The sequence below is a fragment of the Sinocyclocheilus rhinocerous genome, unplaced genomic scaffold (genome assembly GCF_001515625.1).
Source record: "Sinocyclocheilus rhinocerous isolate Xijiao unplaced genomic scaffold, SAMN03320098_v1.1 scaffold795, whole genome shotgun sequence".
Classification (NCBI taxonomy): domain Eukaryota; kingdom Metazoa; phylum Chordata; class Actinopteri; order Cypriniformes; family Cyprinidae; genus Sinocyclocheilus; species Sinocyclocheilus rhinocerous.
Genome location: NW_015630361.1, coordinates 183,042 through 206,091, shown reverse-complemented (window position 1 = coordinate 206,091; position 23,050 = coordinate 183,042). Strand labels below are relative to the sequence as shown.

At 35.9% G+C, this 23,050-nt stretch overlaps 1 protein-coding gene across 1 annotated transcript in view; it reads right to left on the bottom strand.

The window, feature by feature from the left end:
* LOC107740276 (synaptotagmin-2-like) overlaps positions 1-23,050 on the bottom strand; it is a 42,971-nt gene that overhangs the window by 6,816 nt on the left and 13,105 nt on the right. The window contains exons 3-4 of the mRNA XM_016552656.1: positions 4,894-5,186; positions 402-533 (exon numbers count right to left, since the gene is read on the bottom strand). Of these exons, the coding sequence (XP_016408142.1) occupies positions 402-533; positions 4,894-5,160 (399 nt within the window). The 5' untranslated portion in view covers positions 5,161-5,186. The remainder of the gene's footprint in view (positions 1-401; positions 534-4,893; positions 5,187-23,050) is intronic.

Here is a 23,050-nt window from a genome sequence, read left to right as displayed (position 1 = left end):
CAGTCATGTTTGCATTTTCTTCTGTCACTGACCTTGAAATTAAGCATAAAATAGTGTCTTCAGAGTCATTCATACATGTGAAATTGATCTGAGAATTGAATAAACAATGAGTTGTAATCTGGCTCAGAGGAAGATGGGAATCTCTGTAGTGTTTTTCCGCTGATTAAGGGACAATACAAGACTTCTTCACCTTAAATGATTGACGAAAGCAAAAATGCTACAAAATGCATCAAATTTTGTGATAAAATGTGACGTGCTTTTGCCAAACAGCCTCTAGCTCTGGAATCAGCACCCCAAATTTAGTATGAAACAAATATTGGATTTCATTCAGCAGATATGATACTGGGCGATGTTATTAGTTTATATTGCAGCATATGATGTCATTAATCTGACATCCTAACCTTGTTATCCTGGAAGTCGTAATCCAACGAATACTGAAGCTTTCCAAGTTTTTCCACTTCTTTTTCCTCTTCCTCTTTCTCCTCCTCCGTCAAACCAGTTTCTCCTTCTTCATCATCATCATCCTGGTGTTTCTGTAGGGCAAATGACAAATTGTTTTAGCGAGTCGATATCTGGGATGAAAGTATATCTGGTTCCTGTCTATAAGCATGCCACAAGCTCAGGGCCCGGTCAGTTGCAGTAAGATTGGAGAGATGCTTCTACCTGACCTGACCTACTGGTTATCTGCCATAGTGCACTCGGAGTATGTTGTCATTCAGGGCTGGATGTTGCAAATGACTCGAGTTCACAATTTTTATTGGTGACACTTTGTTCTGTTTGCTTATCTTGGCTTTCCAGAGTTTAATTTCTTCTTTAATACAATTACGTTTTGACTCTATATTCAAATTAGGTTTGGTAGTAAATGGAAAACAAGAGTTTTTATTGATATGCATAATTTGGCATGCAAGCGTTTTCTCATCATCAGCATGATAAATTTAACTGTTCATCAGTGATATTCCAGGGAACGAGTGATGACAGCAAATTTTTAAAGAAGAACAGACTCCTTTGTGCTATTCTTGGCGTATGAAATGCTGACATGTCGTTCTTGTGTGTTTCTGAACATCATCCAAACTGCAGGAAGAGAAAAAAAAACTATAATGTGCAGAATTAATTTTTTGTTTCCACAAATAGGTCACAATGCAGTGGCCTCAAAAAGTATTTGGACACTAACCACAATTCAAAATGTCTGAAAGTTATCGCATTACAACAAGGGTTTTCAACGTTATTAATTACCATCATTACCTATGAGAATATGGTTCCTAATACAGAATATTTTTAAAAGAAATGATGCATCATTTGCATCTCAAATGCCACTTGGTTTGATATTTTGTTATCTAATACAATTACATTGAGACATTTTAAGTGTGGCTGAAGCGTCTAAATAGATTTTAGGTTCACTTTATGTGAAGACGATGCATAACAGAATTATTACGCTATATGAACTGAATCTTTGTGCATTACATCTTCAGGACAATATAATTTAGGGCTTGAAATATGAACTAATTTACCCAGGTTTTTAAAAGAAATGTAAAAAATGAGGACTGTAAACTGATTTAAAGATTTTTTGATAGATGTTTTAATGTGCCACCAAAAAAATTGTCACTCTCAAGTCAGTTCCTAACCATATCCATATAGGAACAAATTAAAGGGCACAGCAGAATATGTGCTAATATTAAAAACAAATTCTTAATTTCCATTTGCTTTTAAAAGAATTCAGTAATTCATATATTTTTCTTACATTAAACTGAATCGATTATATGATCACAGAACATGATTAGATAGTTAAGGTTTACTGCTAGTTCTAGCCCCTGAGACATCAGGACTTTTAGTGCAGTTAAAACAGCCATGCCCTTTAACACATGCATTCATTGTGAGTCTTGTGGGTCGTCTCTTACTAACTCCAAACATCTTGCCAGTATTAGTGAGTTAATAATTAGTTATTCCATTCACACCTCCTACACAAGTACGACTATTTGTTATTGTATTAAGATCATTTTTGGTCCACTTAAGCGGGGTTTTCATTTGCATTGTAACTTTCCTTTGTTTTTAATTGTATTCTTGTCAAGCAGCAGGTACAAAAGGCTTAAAACAAGGAAGTTACAACAGCCATTCCATCCAATCCCACCCACGAGGTGCTAGCACTCAGCGGCCAAACAGCTGTGCCGTTCATCCGTCCACCTACCGTAGCGCCGACGCCCATGAGCGTCAAGAAATGCGGCGCATTAGACACATAGCGGGAGGAAGGAGAGCAGAGAGAGAGGGAGAGGTTGAACTCACGACACACCAAAAAACAGAACCAAAGACAGTCTCAAGACAGTAAACAACACCAAGAGCACCATTGTGAGGAATGACACACTGCCATGTTTAAGACATCTGTATGCATACAGGTTTGGAATAAAGTTCTGGCATTACGTTTTTAAGGATCAAACTATGAAATGAGTGTCTTTTCTATATCGAATGATATCTGTACATTTCAGTAAGTCTGTAGATAAAAATTTTTTGGTATACTTCATTATGCCATCTTATGCTAAAGTAACAGGTTAACCAGAGTTGGGGGTAATGCATTACAAGTAACAAGAACATTTCGGAGTTACTTTTTCAAATAAATAACGCAAGTTACTTTGTTTTCCCATTTATTCACTGACACTTCTCCTGTCCCCGTCAGAGAGAAATTGGGACTGAGGTGCAAAGGAAGAGGTACTTTCTTCAGCCTGAGGCTCAATAATTTCACTTTTGGTGTGAAAGTTGCCAAAAATACAACTTTTGGGTTTTTTTGTTAATAAAAATGAATAAACAACTCCAGCTCAAGTGACAAAAAGTAATGCAATGCATTACTTTCCATAAAAAGTAAATCAGTAACATAATTAGTAACACAATATTGTAATGCATTCATTTTAAAAGTAACTTTCCCCAAAACTGAGGGTAACAGTATGTTTCTGGAAACTTTGTAATAAGTCTTTGTAATAATACACTGGGGTAACAAATTTAACATTATAGATATCACTGACAAAATGCTACCATATCCACCTTATTTTTACCATAAGATTGGTCGCGGCCATTTGTACAAATTTTATGTGTCTGGCTTCCGGTCTCATCTGCGTCCAGCTATTTTAGCTGTGCAAAAAAGCTCTTTTTGCTGCTTGATATTGCAAATTGGTGTGTCTTTCCATATTATTTTAATGTATTATCTTAATTATGAACACACTGGCTTGTAGTGCAAACAGTTTTATCTTTTACTGCACTTTTGTTACATTTTCCGCTAATGAACTGGACATCTCGCACATTCACAGAAAACGGCTTACTTCCGCGTTGAAGAATAAGGTGGATATATATTGTTTTCCTCAAAATGTGCATCCTTGCGAGAAAAGAAACTACCTGTAGTGCATTATAAGTGGAGATTTTCACTGACTCTTTTGTTGTTCAAACTGATTAATTAAAAAACAGTGATGCATTCAGCAACAAATTAAGTGACTGTCTTTAAGAGTGAGTCACTAAATCATTCGCTCAACCAATTAGTTCAAAAGCATTGATTTATTCACTGACAAATCAAGTTACTGTGTTTATGAGTCACTGAAACATTCAGTGACAAATTCATTCTGACAAATCAACTGAAGTGTTTTTATAAATGACTCATTGTGCTTTGAACTACAAGTTGTAACTAATAATATCGATTATAAAATGTAAGTTACTCAGTATTTACTTCTTGTTTAATAATAAGAAACTATATTGCATTCGCAATTGTACTGCTGGTCTGAATTCTGTAACATTATTTCATGATACATACTGTAACATAACATAATAATTAAAGCCACTCATTTCATAGAATGATTTTAAAACTCCTATCTTTTTATGATCGAAATCACATGAGCAGCACACTTGTTTTGGACCATCCAGTGTACCATTTCTCTTCAAAGAAAACAAAACACTCACATTACTCACAAACACAATAAAGAAAAGCATGAAGCTAATCACATAACAGACTCTCCTTCATTATCAGTGCAACGCACACTAAAGTGGTCTGAGGCTTGTTTTCATTTCTTAATGATGCAACACTAATTTTTGTTGATGTGCCCAGTTAATATAGAAGTTAATATCATCTAGTTTTAATTCTAAAATCAAACAGATTGAAGTGTGCATCAGTTGTTTTAGCTGCATTATGTAACTCTGTCATGTTGGGTGCAACTGAACACTGTTACATACATCTCCACCCTGCATGTCGTGTGTTAAAGAAACACTTGACCCAAAAATGAAAATTTACTGAAAATGTGCTCACCCTCAGCTCATCCAAGATGTAGAAGAGTTTGTTTCTTCATGGGAACAGATTTGGAGAAATTTAGCATTACATCACTAGCTTACTAATGGATCCTCTGCAGTGAATGGGTGCCGTCAGAATGAGAGTCCAAACAGTCCATAATCTATAATAACGCTTCCTCCAGTGAAAAAGTTCATCCCCTGTTGTCCTCTTACATCAAAATCCTCCCATATATTTGTTTAGATCTGTTTTGGACAGTTTTCACTTGTAAACGGTGCTTGATCTGTGCATGTTTCTCTCCTGATTCAGACAAGACAGCTTTTTCGCTTGGACTGGAGTGGTGTGGATTATTGTGATGTTTTTATCAGCTGTTTGGACTCTCATTCTGACGGCACCCATTCACTGCAGAGCATCCATTGGAGAGCAAGTGATGCAATGCTACATTTCTCCAAATCTGTTCTGATGAAGTGAGTAAATTCTTAACAAATTCTCATTTTTGAATAAACTATTCCTTTAAGTTGCTCTTTATTGCATTGCGCTTCTACTGTAGTTCAGAAAGAAGGTAAGCTTGGTCAGATATCTAGGGGCCCGACAATTTGGCCAGCATTTAAATCCATAACACATCTTCAGCATAATGATACACTATTGATTTTCTTGATGTAGTGGGACTGTAAAACATCTCTGCAGGACTTACATGGGATTTTATCGATCTCATTGAGGAACTTGCTTTTGATTTCCTCAAAGACATCATTCTTGTTGACAGGCCCCTCAGACTCGGTGGAGTTGTCCGCAGGTGTGGAGACAGCGGGGGCCATCGTCATGGTGTGTGACGGGTGGGTGCCACCAGGTCCCGTGGGCTCCGGGCCCACCATGGCTTCTGGCTTCTTTTTGAAGAGGTTCCACTTCATGATCTCTGGCTCGACCACTCAGGGACCTTGGAGGAGTTTAACACAATTGAAAGGCAAATACATATAACAGAACATATATTGAAGTCTGGAATGCTTTTTGATCTTAAGGATGATAAGAACAACTGTAGCCTTCAAAAACATCACCGTCTTTTATGTAGGAAGTCTGCAGCATTCAAAAAAAAAAACTCAAATGCAATTTTCGCAGTATATTTATTATTATGAGAAACTTCAAACCAAGAGTTTCTTCTTGAATAAAAAACAAATAAGCGCAAGTAAAAAGAAAACAGAGGCTGAGACCTCTCAGAAGCATTTTAATAATGAAATGGATGGCCTTGCATTTAAATAATGAAAGGGAGAAATAAAGCGTCAGAGCTTCAGGCCGTTAAAGGATGCGGTGCAAGATAAACCGCACTGTAGGACAAAACACGAGACAGTTTGTCCTGGGACGACTCAGTGCCTTTGACTTGTTCTGGTTCCTGTAAATTTTGCACAAATTTTCCTTTAGGTTATTAAAACAGGACTATTCCTCACATCACCTAGAACATCCTTGTATGGGAAAGAATTCTGTCTCTGATTTGACATTCACTGCAGCATTCACCTCCAAAACGTCAGATAATAACTGCTGTCACTGCAGATAGCTTCTCACAACCTTGTGAATGAAAACCCATAAAACGTATGACTTTAAATGAGGGTAGCGCTGCTGGCAGGTTGAACATTCTGTGAGATAATATTTCAAATGAAATGAAACAGCAAGAAAATGGAGTCTTAACAAGGAGCTCTGATATGTGTGGAGATAAATATGTGGATTAAATGATAAATAAAGAGGTCTGAAACTAGATCCTGGATTTATTATTGCTGGTGGATAGACACAGCAATAACTAAACACTATCGAAGTAACATGATTTGGTGAAAAAATGAAAAGATGTATAAATAATAAATGTAAATAGAATCTTAAAACCTAAGACCTAAATCCTAGAGTCTGAAAATGACAGAAACTGATGACAGATGACAGAAAATGACAGAAAAATGATTATAAGAATTATTTGATTTACAATTATTATTAATAAAGAATTATTCATAAAATATTAAAACAAATCTTCAATAAAATTACAATAATTTTTTTAAATATTAAAAATAATTCATAATAAAATGTTAAAATAAATTTTTAAGGAAAATGAAAATAAAAATCTATTTTTAAAAGAACTGCTTTTGATCAAGCAAGAGTTCATATGCAAACATACAAGGATGTTAACAAAAATCACACTACTGAGTAGGTTTAAATTATCGAAGTGCTAAGAAAAGGATTGTTTTAAATGGACATTAATGTATTTTGTAAGCTTTGAATGAGAAAATGCATACTTATATTAGTGGTTGACTGATATGGGTTTTTCTATGATTGATGCACGTACTGATACCTAGAGATTTACTTTAGCCTTAGCAAATGACACGTGAACAAAATTGCTCACACACTACTAATTAACAATTAAGGTCTCTGTGCACTGGATAAAAACAAATGATTCAAGATTAGTTTTGTATTTTGTTAATAAAATGGCACTGAAATGCACACACGAATCAAAGCGAATCTGCGTGTTTATATGTGAGTGTTTCTTCAGTCAGTTGAAATATGATATATGGTCTCTGTCACAGCATTGGCTTCTGATTTCTAGGATTTTCAGCATTCTGCTCTTGTATCTGAACTATGCTTGAGATGATTGCCTCCTTCCTCGCCAACAGCCAATAAACAACCATAAATACTAATCAATACCAATCTAAACAAAGCCAGCTATTGACTATCATTTGTTCTCTGTTCTTCTCTGAAAGAATCAAATGGGTTTGATTTAGCAAATGCACAGCTCCCTTCCAATCCATGCTGGATAAATCTTCAAAATGACAAGATCCTCAGCCTCCACCCTTCAATACATGCAAAACCAATCTGCACTATTTAGGTGGCAATCCCTGATGATACCAGCGTTCGAGGGGCTGCACTGATTTTGTGGAGTAGCTCGACATCTATCCGCTCTCCGCCGCTGCAGAGCTCACCTGCTGCGTGTCACTAACATTTGCGCTCAGAGCTGCTTTATTGACTGACAACGCTGTGTCACCATCTCTGTTCCTCAAGAGTAAAGCATGTGATAAAAGCGCCCTTTACACGCTCACACCCCGATAGTCATGAGGACGCTCCGCCATGCCTGGTGTGTATAAGGGGCTTTTGATCAGTCTGGGGGGGCTTGGCAATTTTCCCAATACAAATTTCAGAACTCTTCAGTAAAGTCTTGAACTAAAAAAAAACAGCTCTGTGATTAATTACAACATATCAAACTTCAAATCAAAGCAATAAATAAATTAATTAAAATAACTAACTAAACTCTAAAAAAAATGTATATATGAAATATTATGTATTAAACATTATATATTAATATAGTATTATATATATATATATATATATATGTGTGTGTGTGTGTGTGTGTATTTAATATAATAATATAAATTATATTAATATATTATATTAAATACATTTCAAAATATCTGATTACATGTTATAATATTATATTTTTTAATAATATAATATATATTTTTATTAACCTTTGATATAACTATTTGATTATATATTATAATTTTATATTTTAATATTTAAAAAAAATAGAAAAAAATTATATGCTTGATTGATTTGGATAGTCACAAACTTTTAATATCTACTGTTTGATCATATCTGTCTATCGATTCATTTGCAGGAAAAACAGATACTGATAAAATATATAATATGAATTGCCTGTAAGACACACTGCCAAATTCATGAAATGTACATGCAAATGCTGATTATGTTGGGCCTGAAGAGGCTGAACACTGGAGATGTGATCTGTCTGAATTGTGGAGACAAATTAATTTACAGCTCGCTCTAAAAGACAAGCGGACAGAACTGGGATATGCGGTCAGTCGGCGCATGGGGTTTCACCCTGATTATGTGTGTCTGCGACGGGGACACGCGCTGGATTTAGACATACATTCATCTAGATCACGACCGACCTGGAAACAGAAGAAATTGAGAGAAAAAGAGACTGCAGAGTGAGAGTTTGCTTCTGTTGGTGTGGAAAAACCAGAGAAACAAATCCATGAGGAAATCAATAAGGTTAGAAATTGTATCTGCCATAAAGCAAATCAAATTATAGGTAAAGCTAAAGCTACAAGCGGTGATCTTTATGTGCTCTGTCACTGATATGCTGTTATTTTATGTACTTCTTAACTGCCTTAAAGACCCTGTTAGCATTCGAGCTCTCCTGAGAAACATCCTCACACAACCAGAGAGCTTCATAAACGTCTCGTCTTATGAATGGAGACAGACAGTCACATCTGCTTCACTGGCACAGCCGCTAGCATGACGACTATCCTCACGCAATAACTGATGACATCCATTTACAGTAGTATCTACACCCTTGGCAATGCCATCTGTACTGAAGAGCCTGCTTATCTCAGAGATCTCAAGCTCTCAACACCTCCACTGCATCTCAATGAAAAGCTGTTTCTGGAATATCTGCAAAGGGTTTTCTCCTGAGGAGATCTGTGATGGACAGCCATTATAGAAAAATCAATAACCAGTCCAGTAACCCAGCAAAGCAACACTACCCATCTGAAATAACCGCCATAGCTGGTCACTACCATATGTAGTTTTCGCCTACTTTTTTGATTTGTTCAAGTAACGTGTAAAAGCAGAGTTAGTTTTTTTTAAACATGACATTTAGGGACAGATTTATCTAAATATGAAAAAAAAAAAAATTTTTTTTTTTAAAAGTCCATGACCGGCTAAACATGAGAGGAAATATATGTAAACTTTCTGATTATACAATAATAAAAAATAAAATAAAATAATAAATAAAATAACATAAAATAAATTAAATACATAAATTTTACAGCAATGTCAGTCCATGAATAGCTGTACAGAACACATCAAAAAAAAAAAAAGAGCGAGAGGAAATATATGTAAACTGTGTGATCATATAAATAAATAAATAAAACAAATAAATACCTACTTTTACAGCAGTGCCAGTCTATGAAAACGGCAAAAATAAATAAATAAATAAACAAACATAAACATATAAAATAAAACAAATATAAAAATAAAATAAAATAAAAACAAATTTTACAGCAGTCAGTCTGTGACCAGCTGTACTGAAAACAAAAGTTTGTAATCGCAATCTTCACCAATTCAAAACTTGGAAAACAAAGCCGAAAATACAGTTCAAAACTGTATATATATATATATATATGGTATCTTTCAAAGATTTAATGCAGCAAATTTTAACAAAACTTCTGCAAATGTAGTACAGAAATTAGCTAAACTAACATAAACCAGCCTGGACAGATGTAGAATTAATTTCAGCAGAGTAAAAACAACTTTCACTCTGCCTCAAATATATGTAGCTTCAATTAAGTGGGATAAGACTAGCAATTGATTTGTTCTTTTGTAGTCTTTTGTACATCTTGTACGCAAGATTCTACATCAAGTAACTTGATCTTCAGGGCTTCATGCATTCATGTCCCGCTTCAAACTCACTTCTGAAATCAGGGAGTGAAGGCAAACTCTTCATGATGCAGCTGGCGAAACGAAAACTACCTGCTATTGTCCGCGCAAACAACTATTGAACAGCTTGAAAAATGTTAGCATGCTTTTCGGATCGGGCGGGGGGTTGCAGAAATGGGAAAGCCCTTACCAGGCAATAGTTCTGTCCTCCCTAATGGAGCCACCCATCCAAAACGGGAGAGCAGCACAGGCTAGAGCGCATCCACACAAGCTGAAGTCCCCCTCACTGCAGTACAGTCTGAGTCTCGCTGCCGCACACTCCAAGCTCTTTCATTAGACACAAACCTCCCTCTCTCAACTTTACCTCACAGTCTCTCTATCGCTACCTTTGAACTCTCTTCTGTTCTTCCGTCCTGTTTAGTGTTACCATCGCTCTTCCTGTCCTCTCGTTGTCTCTCGCTCTCTCTCTCATTACGGATTCTGCTCACACTCGGCCGAATGCAGTGTGCTACGCCCTGAGCCGCTAGTGGAGGACAATCTCTACTGATCAATATGTAAAATCGTCCCCCCCTCAGGGTTTGGCTGCTGAAATGTCAGGGGGAAACTGTCCAGGTGTGCAGTGAAGCTTGTGCTGTGTGGGAGGGAAGCAGAATAACAAAGACAATACGATGCAATTTCTCATGCGCGTCTCACGGGGCCGATCCGTAATAAACCAGGAGATGTGCGGTACACAATCCTGAGAGGAGAAACAAAATGAAGAAATCTAAAGTACGTGTGGCGCGGTTACTGGCAACTACGTGACATTTTGCAAGACATTATGTGTCACATTATTATGAAAATATTCATAAAAATAGCCATGGTTACAGCTAGTCCTGAAATTTTTGAAGGCTACTGTTCCTGGGGCAAAGTGAATGGCAGGCAAGATTTTTTACTGCATGAGAGACTAAATATTATGGGATTTAAACTAATAGGTAAATAAGCTAGCTTTTATATTGTATCACATTACATTTTACACTGGTTCTTTCCTGTGCAAAACTCACTGCCATGATGTTAGGACGTTGTGGATGGCTGTTAGGGTGTTGCCAGGGAGTTTTGGGTGGTTGCTAAGGTGTTTTGAGTGGTTGCTAGGTGGTGTCTCACTGTATTGCATGAAAAAAGTCCTGCACTAGCAGGTCTCTGTGATTTCTGGTCTCTAGGTATGGCTTGTGTCCCTTCTTCAATGTGTGCCTAGGGGATTTTCTGCCTGTTTTATCATCTGCTAGGCGAAAATTGCACTGATCTATTTAAAAAAAATAACAGCACACCTCTCCTAAACAAATTGCACAATTCGAGGTGTCATTCATGGCTGTAAAACAAACAGGATGAGTTACATTAATCAAATCCCTATGTACAATTTGAGCAGTAGTAGCAATAGCCAACACTATAGAATACCCAAGACATCATATATAAATCTAGAAGTAAATGCAAAAGTAAAAAGCATTGAATAATGTGTTGCTTATATTTATTGAGTTTAAACATGTCTGTGAAAGATTGTATTACTGTACTGTGTAAAAAAAGAATTGCAATGCTGAAAAAGCATTTTCAGTGACAGTGTTTGGATTTGAAATCAAACTAATGGATAAATGTTGTGTTTGTGGTAAACAGCCATGGATCAGTACTAGTAGCAGACTCCTGTGTGAAAGCTGCTTCCCCAACTAAGAGGGGAATTCCCCCCATTTTCAAAAATGAAATTCAGGCCCTGAATAAATGTCTAAAAATCCTGATTGGAGTATCAATATAAATAGTTATAAATGATAAAAAGTGCTTTCTGTGATTGGCGATCAGTGATCAGCCTCAAAAACCCTGATCGGAGCACCCCTAATATAAACAATAGTTAAATAACACTGCTAAAGTGCAGGATTACTGATATAATGCCAAAATGTAATAGCAATACACTGACAAGCTGGCCACTTTGTTCTCTAGATTAGTTTTGACATCAGCCATTAAAAAACCCAGATCATCTGGGAACCAATGCATAATATCATTTAAAAATGGCATACGAGGTGTACACAAAATTGGTAAAATTAAACAAACATTTACTTTAAATAAAGATCATGACCTTTCTGTTAACTGGCCAAGCTAATCTCAAAAAACGCAAATACTGGCAGATTAATAAATGCTGGATCAAACTGCAAGAAAAATGCAATTTTGTGTGTTCTTTATGTCACATTTAAAACAATCGTAAAATGGCAGATATCACATATTGGTCAATATATAGTAATTATTACCACATATAATAAAAGCTATGTCCGTTGGTTTTAAGGAAATCCACTCTAAGTGAATACTCTAGTGTGCATGTAATAAGTGCTGAGGTGGCCTGGGTCCATGCATTAATAACACAGCCCAGCCAGCCCCAGCCAGATGGGGTCTGTCATCCCCGATCCAGTGGTCTGTGTGTGCGCTCTTCTGAATTGGGAATAGCCAACATGCATTATAAACTTATTTCAAATTAAACTGTTGGGGAGATAAAATGTGTAAGATAACGTTCACGTACTAACAAAAACATCTAAGAATGTATCTTTTATTCTCCAGTACTGAAAACAGAACCGATAAGGGAGCTTTTGATATGTTATAAAGATCATCACGTCAGGCTTTCAAGTCCCTGATGGAAGATATGAATTTCCTGACAATAATCTAACCTACATCCAGCCCAAGAAATGACCTATATAGACAACGATACATGAATCTCCCAGCTCGAGTCCATCTAATTAACCTAAAATTGTACAAAATGTCCCAATTTTAGCTCTAGAGAAGTGTGTGATTTCATAGGAAGATGAGACTTCATAAATTAACAGTAAGTGTCACAGATTCAAGTGTAATCTTTAATTGTTTCCATTCAAGATAATGAGTTATAATTACATCATACAGTTGACCATCGTCCAGATATTTGGTCATGAAATAACTTTGCACTTCTGCTGATAAGAGTACAGTTACATCAGATTTTTGCACACACTTAGGTGGAAAAATGGCATAATTCTGTAGGAAATAATCTGTGCAGTACAGGTCTAATATAGTTAATAATTAAACTGAACTTACACATGATAACATACCAGATTCTTCTGCTCTCATGGGTCACTCAACACAACCACATTTCCATTCACCAAGACAAAAAAAACCTTTGTCACTGCGACAGAACCTCTTTCACTGATTGTTACATGATTTATACACTGAAACAGAATGGCTATCCCGAGCCGGGTGGATTTATGGCTGCGCTGGAGTGTTTGGGCGATGTGTGCATTACTGGTCCAATCAGACATGAGCTGGGGAAGAACTGAGATGCCCCATAAAGTCTGCCATGTTGAATGGGATGTTTCCTAATTATGACATGACAACTTATGAGACACACAAATCTCATTTTCTTACTTCACTTCTTTCTGCTGCATTTCAATATAACACATCACCAATCCCAAATGGAATCTGCACTTTCTTAATTTTTTGCATTGTTTTGAAGGTAAAAATCGGCTGAATTCTTTTTAATAGATTTAAATATGGTGAAATGCATTCAACAGAGCTGAGAACATATTGAATAATGGACGTTGAAATTCTGCAGGCATGCATATTAATTAAAATATTATTTAATACTCCATAAAATTTACATATTAAATTAATGTTAAATATTGCATTATAGCCTATTTAATTAGTAAAAACTAAACTAAATCATGTTATGTAAAGGTCACAATTAAGCTATTTTGTGTGAGTGAGTGTGCAGAAAACTAGTGGTCGACCGATATTGTTTTTTTGGCAGTCGATGCCGATATCTTGGAAAGCAGGGTGGCCGATGGCCGATATAAAGCCGATATAATTGTATTTATTTTAATTAATATTTAAGAAATTTGAAATAATTTGAAAATGGATTAAAAAATAAATCTGTAAAATAAACCTACTTATACTTTAGAAGACAAAGTATTTTTCACAAATAAATATTTAATAAAGATATAATTAAAAAGTAAGTAAACTGTAACCAACAGCACTCAGTATTCTGGGAAGTTTGTCTGCATTGGGATTTGGGAATCATATTTTTTTCAAATAAAGCCAAGGTAACACTCATTTTACATACAGCATTTGTAAAATAAACATACTTATACTTTAGATGACAAAGTATTTTTCACAAATAAATAAATATTTAATAAAAATATAATTAAAAAGGAAGTATTTTGTAACCAACAGAGCACTCAGTATTCTGGGAAGTTTGTGTGCATTGGGAATCATATTTTTTCACACAGTAAAAATGACATGAATATGACAGTGGGCAAAAGCATGAAGCGCAGCATAATTTGAAATCACGAATTTAATGTTTGAAAGTCACGCAGAGAACATGCAGGTCACATGCACACTTCACAAGATCCCACAACTGGATTCGACTAAGTTTGCAAGGTTTGTGAAATTAAATTTTCATTAGCCATTCAAAGATTTGTTTAAATGATATAAATGCGTATTTGCTGAATGCTGACGGCAAACAAGAAAGTATTATAATGTTTGCCTTTCTATTACTAATAATATAAAAGCAATCTTTATAATACTTTTTCATTTTAATTTTATAATACATTTTAATTCCTTTGTTTAACAGTTCTATCGGATTATTAGACAGACTTCTATCCGTATTAGACAGAACTGTTAACGACGACGGCGAACAAGAGGGAGAATGTGAGCACTGTGTGCTCAGGCGCTGCCGCTCTCAGTGCCGTCAAAATAAAAGTCCGGCGCACAGTCAAAACGCATCGGCCAAACAGAAGAACTTATCGGCCGTTGCCGATATTTGAAAAATGCCAAATATCGGCTGATATATCAGCCTTGGTGATATATTGGTTGACCACTACACAAAACTTCAAAATATTCTAGAATCAAAACATCCAAACTCCTCATAGGGAAAGCGGAAACAATATGCATTTCATCCATCATACTCACAAAGGCAATTACATTCAGTTCAGCTGGATTCATTGATATAATTTGTTTAGCTCAGAAGCCCTTAGGCAGTGAATTTTCTGATTCAGGCATCAAGTCCTTCCGTGATTATACCACGAAAACCCAGTTTAAACAGTATCTACCTGCGTTTCATAAAGTACACAAATACAAGGCAAAGGTGATTCGTAAGAATTTTACACTGTAGAACAAATGATACCAACACACAAAACTGTAAAACTTATTGTTAGGGTTTTGTTCAAATCCATAACCCTCAAATATAAAAGTGATGCTCGCCTCAACCAGCACTACTAATAAAACATTCAGCATTGCTTCAGGTCCACAGGACACATATGATGCAGGTATATTGCAGCAAAACTTCCAGGAAGATATTCTGTTTATTATTCTTATTTTAGTGTTTAGACAAACGTTGCACATGTAGCATCTCATACTAAATGCAAACACATACTGTAAGTATGCAGATGGCAATGCTTTGCAGTGTTTTACATATTTAATATGTTCTTGTGCTAATATGGTGGCAAGCCCAATACTCCATCCATAATGCTGTCTTCTCCAGTGAAAAAGCCTCCAGTGAAAAAAATTGTCTAAATCAGGAGAGAAGTATGCACAGATCAAGCACCATTTACAAACTGGAACAGTTCAAAACAAACATGTGGGTGTATTTTGATTTGAGAGCACAATGGTGGATGGAATTTATCACTGGAGAAGGCGATATTATGGATTATGGACTGGTTTAGCCAGAAGGTTTAAAGTTAAAACCTCTTAATGATGGATTTGTCTCTTACAAACATGCAGCTTTTGTCTTCACAAGATGTTAACTGATGGACTGGAGTGGTGTGGATTACTTGTGGATAATTGTGATGTTTTTATCAGCTGTTTGGACTCTCATTTTGACGGCACCCATTCAAGGCAAGGCAATGCTAAATTCCTCCAAATCTGTTCTCATGAAGAAACTCATCTACATCTTGGATGTGAGTACATTTTCAGTATTTTTTTTGTTTGTTTTTGGGTGAACTATTCCTTTAAAACAGATATGTTATTATCCAGGTATAGCTTATATTCAGGTATAACTAGCTAAAATGCTGACAGTTTGATTAACTAACATGCTCAGCAAGGTGCCTTTCAAACTGATGGTCAGCCATGACAGTAGAAGAATCAGTAGAGAAAACGAATATACCTAGAGAGATCTAACTGTTAGCATTCACATTTCAGAAGACAACCATGATTGGCTAGAATAATTTGTGCTCACATAATTGCATAAGTATGAATGTGACGTAACATGTGAATCATAGGTTTGTTAGGGCGCAGTGTGGTACATACAGAAAGATGCTGTGGGGAGAGGTCACTGTAAAAGTAGCTGGGACAGCAGGGGATACACTGAATTATTGATCTTCCTGAAGTCTATTCATACACACTCACAAACCAGCATGTAAGCAGATGCCCATACATATTTAAAACACACAAGTTCACTCAGCCTAGAAAATGGTTTGAATATTTAATGCCGACACAAACAAGGGCCTTAAACTACTGCTTTTGTGCAGGAGTCTAAAACAAACTGCATGGCATGGAGGTTAAGGAGGTACACTGGAATTTACTACAGTAGATTCTAAGGGCAGAGCTCAGAAATTAAGATCAGGCCCCCGTTTAGTTCATGAGTGAACTTACTGAATTACAATTCAAAGAAATTCAGTACACAGTCAGACCAGAGGAACTTCGATAGTCCAACACAAGAAACAAAAATAATCAATTAATCATTAAGTTTGACTAATTAAGCCTATTTATTCCCTGGTATACAGAATACACTCTTTTACATACTGCACATGTCTACAAAACTATGTTGAGTACTGTTAAAGGGTTACTCCACCCCAAAATGAACATTTTGTCATGAATCACTTACCCCCATGTCGTTCCAAACCCGTTAAAGCTTTGTTCGTCTTCGGAACACAATTTAAGATATTTTGGATGAAAACCGGGAGGCTTGTGACTGTCCCATTGACTGCCAAGTAAATTACACTGTCAAGGCCCAGAAAAGTATGAAAGACATCAGCCGCAACCGTGTGGTGCGGCTGACAAAGACCAGTAGAACAGTATACGCACTAATTCATATCATAACAAAAATAAACACCGGTATTCGGTATGAACCGGTATACCGCCCAGCACTAGTTTACGTCCAGCGGATACTCTCCAAAATGGCGCTACGGTGACGCGGAGGAGACAAATTGTTGAATAAAGTCGTTATTTTTGTTTTCTTCGTGTACAAAAAGTACTCTCGTCGCTTCATAACATTACCGTTGAACCGCTGATGGCAGATGGACTATTCTGACGATGTCTTTCATACTTTTCTGGCCTTGACAGTGTTATTAACTTGGCAGTCAATGGGACAGTCACAAGCCTCCTGGTTTTCATCCAAAATATCTTAAATTGTGTTCCGAAGACGAACAAAGCTTTTACGGGTTTGGAACAACATGGGGGTAAGTGATTAATGACAAACTTTTCATTTTGGGGTGGAGTAACCCTTTAAATCCATTAAAACAGCTATCAACAAAACCACATTTGTCGACCACATTTGCATATATTATTTTGCAAATATATTATTAAAAGAGAAACCTACAGCAGTTTAATTCAGTTTCCTTACATTCAAATTCAAATGACATTTCTACATCTTACTTGACTCCTCAGTTAAATTCAGATTCAGAAACCAAACTAGGTTTAAAAAGCCAATTCTCAAGACAATTCTGAATGGCACATAACTTCAGTCGAGTAAGGGCTTCTCTCTGATGTGACCAGGTTTGGACCAGGTTTCATTCTCACTCTCCTGCTCTCTCTCTCTCTCTCTCTCTGCTTCTGCAAGTAATGCTGCAATGCAGGGGTTTAACCGGAAATATAAAGCTAGAGGGCGCATCGAGCAGAGTGATTCATTCACACACACACACACAGGTTTGTTTTTGTGAAAAGTGGGGACATCCCATAGGCGTAATGGTTTTTATACTGTACAGACCGTATATTCTATTGCCCTACACCAACCCTACCCCTAAACCTACCCCTCACAGGAAACTTTGTGCTATTTCAGATTTTCAATACACTCCATTCTGTGTGATTTATAAGCGTTTTGAAAAGTGGGGACATGGGGTAATGTCCTGAAAAGTCACCTTCTCCTTGTAATACCTATGTCATACCTTTGTCATTATACAAATTTATGTCCTCATTTGTCACAAAAACGCGCACACACACACACACACACACACACACACACAGACGGTTCATTAACACAGTCAGCTAGGTAAGCAGCAGTCTGTCAGGTGTAGCACCATGCTATCACTGGAAAAGCACAGATGGCATATACTTCTTTTTGAACCAGGAAGTTGGGCCTGTTCTCATGAAAAATAAAGATACATTTTAAATCTGTAAATATGCTTAAAGTTAATATTAGTACACTAGCATATCAATGGAATATGATGTATAAAGAAACAAAATGTCCTTCTAGTATTTGATTTCTTCACAAGTTTCCAAGCTGTAAGTCTTTGAGCAGTGCCCTGTTATAATATCCATTACTTCAAAATCAATCACAGATCTGCCACACTCTCTGAGGTCATTTCCTAGTATTAGTATTCATGTAATTAATTTCACACCTCAATATGGTGTGCCCTGTCAAATACAGTGCAAGTACAAGGTTCCATTATGAGTCAGCATCAGAGGGTTTGCATGACATTTTGATTACTCTGAACTATAATTTAATCTGTATGAAAGGCTGAAGAGCTTCATTTATTCTCGGCCACTGGAGTGCTGCTTTTATCGAGAGAATACCCTGCTTTAGCATCTATCACGCTGCAGCACAACCAGGCATTGTTTCTTAATCAAAGCAGCAATTAGATTCGATAAGCCTCCACTCCACTTGAAATTCAACCACAGGATTATCCGGTTTCATGGCAGGGTTAAATTAATAGATTAGCTGTTAAAACATAGATTCAATCTTATAAAAATGATCAGGTTACAGGTATCAATTCACCTTTAATAAATCTGTTTATACTCATTTAAACATTTCATTATAAAAGTCTATTTAATCACACACACAAATGCAAAATTTAAACACATTTTCCATAATTCCTATTATCAATAGTGATTCTCATCAGATAGAAAGTCTTTCTTTTTGCATCACAGTTTTTTAAACATTTTCTTTAAGCTGAATATTATTTCTGCCTTTTGATTATGGGGTGGATGTTATGTCAAAGCTCAAAAGCTTTCACCTCGCTGTGTAATAATTACACACTCTTCATCAGAATGTGACTAGACAGATTGGCCTGAGCCCATTTGCGCTAATTAACTACATGATCAATAATTGGGTTTTCTGTTTCAATTACTCTTCAGCCTAAAGATGCATTACAGAGCAAATCAGGAAATATCAAACCACGGCTGATAAATATACTTTTATAAATACTTTCTCAGATGCAAACTTTCAAACATCATTGTCTATAAAGAGTTTGGTTTCTTCATCCATCTTTTTCCTTTCACTTGTCACCTTTCACCTGTTCATGGTGGTATTGAAGCAGACTTATCTGTGAAGCTGCTTTGTATTACGAAAACAGCAAAAAATTTTTTACATGTGGACGTATTCAACTTAAACAGTCATCCATTGCCCAATTATGTAAATGAATACAGAAGATTTAAAGACATGTTTTGTTAAACAAAGAGCTGTACAAAAGCATGCTGTTCTAGAATTTGAGCATTACAACCACTCAAAGAAGCGGCATGAGATGCAAATACTGAACTGTAATTTCAACGTCCAACACCGTATGCCATGCAAATCTGTATACAAATGAGAAATCTAGCTGAGGAACTGAGGATATTCTGATGTAATGCTGCAAAAAGTAACACACTGGGGCTCTAAACACGAATCTAATAATACGTATAAAATGTACAGTTCCAAGATTTTAACAGGTCAGTCGCATGCTGATTTTCACAAGGACTGTCATTTTATATGGCTTATACTTTGAGAGAGTGCATTGTCAGATGATTGCTAGGGGGTTACTTACTGGCCCAAGCTAAAAACAAAAAAATCCTAGTAAACAATAATCTCTTTGCTATAAATGATTAGATAAATGAAGGCATTCCAGATTGGATCCTTTCATAAACACTCAACAACACATGTCTGGCCAGTTGTTTTTGCAGACCCACTGTGCAGTTATTTTGATTGATAACGAAATCCATTTCCAAGAAAACTGCAGACTGAAACTGAAGGAAACAGATATGCCTTTGGGTAACTTGTGCGTCATTTTGTCTGCAGGGCTCCAGACAAAAAAAATCGAGTAAGGAGCCATTGGCTCCTATAAGAAAAAAACCTAGGTGCCAAATTATTTTTTTAGGTGCCACAGAATAAACGTGTTTTACTTATTTTATTATTATTATTTTTTTTTTACATTTTAACATTTCAATCATACTGTCATCTGTTTGTCTTTTCTTGACTTTATCAACATTTTAATCCATCTTGTAGATGACCTGGGAACTAAGGTTCACATAAAGTGGGAACTAAATGTCTTTTCCAACTTCAAATATACAGTCACGCATTGTTTATTACAATCGTACCAATATCATGGACCTTAAGCATCATTTGGCCACTGGAGTTGAATCATGTAGACAACAGGTTAAGTAAAAATATTAAAATGCAATAGCGTATAAATATAGTAAAATGCTCCTCTTTATAGTTATTTTTCTAGCTGACTGATGAGCTTATGGACACCTAATGGTTATTCTGAGGTAAATGTATATTACGTTGCAGTGTTTACAAGCTTTACACATTTTTCGCAGTTTGAAACACTGAATGAGCTTTTACATGAGACATTTCAGTAAGTTGTACTGTAGGCTCTCTTATAAAATAGCTTACCGTTTAAAGTTTATTCGTGTTCATTGTGTACTATATAGTAGTAAAGAGAAAGATTAAATGGGTTCACTTGCCGCTTGAACTGAGGCGCTAAAACGACCGCGCCTGCCGCATTAAAGAGCGCCAAAAACAAAACTGTAGGCCTATGTATTGTTTGAATTTCGTTATAAATTTTGAATAATTTTAAAGCTGATACTTTGTTTATTAAAAAGTAACAAAGCACAAAGCTTTTTGCGATTACTGGACGGCAAGTGTGCTTCAAATAATATGAAGTTCACGCATTAATAGAACACAGCATAGACTAAGAGGAAGCCATATTACTGATACTTTGTTTATTAAAAGTAACAAAGCACAAAGCTTTTTGCGATTACTGGACGGCAAGTGCGCTTCAAATAATATGAAGTTCACGCATTAACAGAACACAGCATAGATAGGAGGATGCCATATTAATAATAATTATAAACGAGAATTGTTAACGATATTGCCAATATCCACACAGCTGACAGCTTTACCTGTTGTAGTTTGTTCAAGTTGTGCACCAAATAGGCGCTGCTTTTCTGCACTTTCACTTCACACGTCTCCGTCATTTCGATCACTCTCGCGCTGCACAACTGAGCTGCGTTTAGCAGGTGTGCGACAATGCTGCTGCGCGGTAGATAGTACAGACATTAATGAAAATCATGTCATCATTTGCTCCTCATCATTTCTTTCCAACCCTTTATGACTTTCTTTCTTCTGCAAAACACAAAAGGAGAAACTCTAAATTTGCTGTCCAATTACAATGAACGGTAAATTAAGTTTTAAACCTTCAAAAAGAACTCAAAAGTACCATACAAGTAGCCCAAGCAGGTCTTTTAAAGCCATACAATGTTGTATGGAAGTCCATTTCCACCACAGAAAATAAAAATAAAAAATGAGATAATTGCAACCTTTTACTTATAAATTCGCAATCTTAATTTTTCTTTCAAGTTTATTTATATCTTGAACTTCTGAGTTTTTCTTAAAAAAAAAAAAAAAAAAAGAGTCATAATTGTGAGATATAAACTCACAGTTGCAAGAAAAAAAGTTGCAATTACCTTTTTAAATTTTTTATTCCATGGCAGAAATGGGCTTCCATAATATCGTGTTGTTATTGTTAACTAAAACTGTGTGTGTGTGCGTGTATATATAGCAACCTTTTACTTATAAATTCGCAATCTTAATTTTTCTTTCAAGTTTATTTATATCTTGACTTTGTGGGTTTTTTTAAAAAAAAAAAAAAAAAAAAGAGTCATAATTGTGAGATATAAACTCACAGTTGCAAGAAAAAAAGTTGCAATTACCTTTTTTAATTTTTTATTCCGTGGCAGAAATGGGCTTCCATAATATCGTGTTGTTATTGTTAACTAAAACTGTGTGTGTGTGTGTGCGTGTATATATATATCATATATATATCAAATCATTTATAAGTTTTCTATATATTTTATATTATAGATTTATGTTGATTCACAAAACATGGCTACTTTTGAATAGTGAAAGATACATTTGAAAAATATTTCGTTTAATTTAAAGATACATTTATACAGAAATAAAGTCAAAACTGAATATTTAATAATAAATAATAAATGAATAAATGAAACAAATACTAATAAAATGCACAAAAAGCACAAAACTTGAACTACAATTAAAATAAATACTGAAAGTATAAAAATGAAAGCTAATAGAAAGTATGAATAATACTACAGCACATAAACAATACTAAAATACTAGTAAAATAACACTGGTCTGATAGTCTGAATCTCTCTCTTTGTTTTCTACAGAATAAAGAGATTCAAACAGGTCTGAGTAAAGTGCGTAAATGATACTATTGCAATTTTTTTATGAACTTTCCCTTTAAGAAACGAGTCAAACACACACTTCACGTTCCACAGTTAAATCTGACATTGTTTGTCTTCATTTCTCATCTGAGACGTAAAGACAATGCTCTCCTTTCAGAGGATGAAAATTATGGATGTGGTCATTAAAAGTTATGGAGTCATTTGTTTTTCCTCTTATCTGACTTGTCATTTTCAGGGCGTTTCACTGCCATTGCTCCTGTCAGCTCCGATCTCTTCGTTAATCCAAACTGAACCGACGACTGCAGCACAGGCAATATGAACTCACTGCTGCATTTCCAACACATTGCAGTGGCAGTGTAAACCTGATATCACTGATGCCCTTGTCAGAGTTTTGGCATGTTGGTGGAAAAGCATAAATGGCAAGGTTCAGCCTGACGGATAGATATAACTACAGGACTGGATGTGCTAGCGTGATGCAGTTAGTTTTTAAGATAGCAAGATTCTCAATCAATTAAAGGCAGGGTATGTTATTTTTCAAAAACACTTTAGAAAACTGATTCGGGCCGAATAGCAAAACAAACTTGTAGCCAATCAGCAATAAGGGGCGTGTCTACTCGTCTCGTGATGTGGAGGAGAGAGCTTTCAGTGCATGGGACGGACATTAGCTGAGCCGAGCGACAGAAAGATAGAGATGGCGGATAAAAAACAAAAGAAGGAAAACGT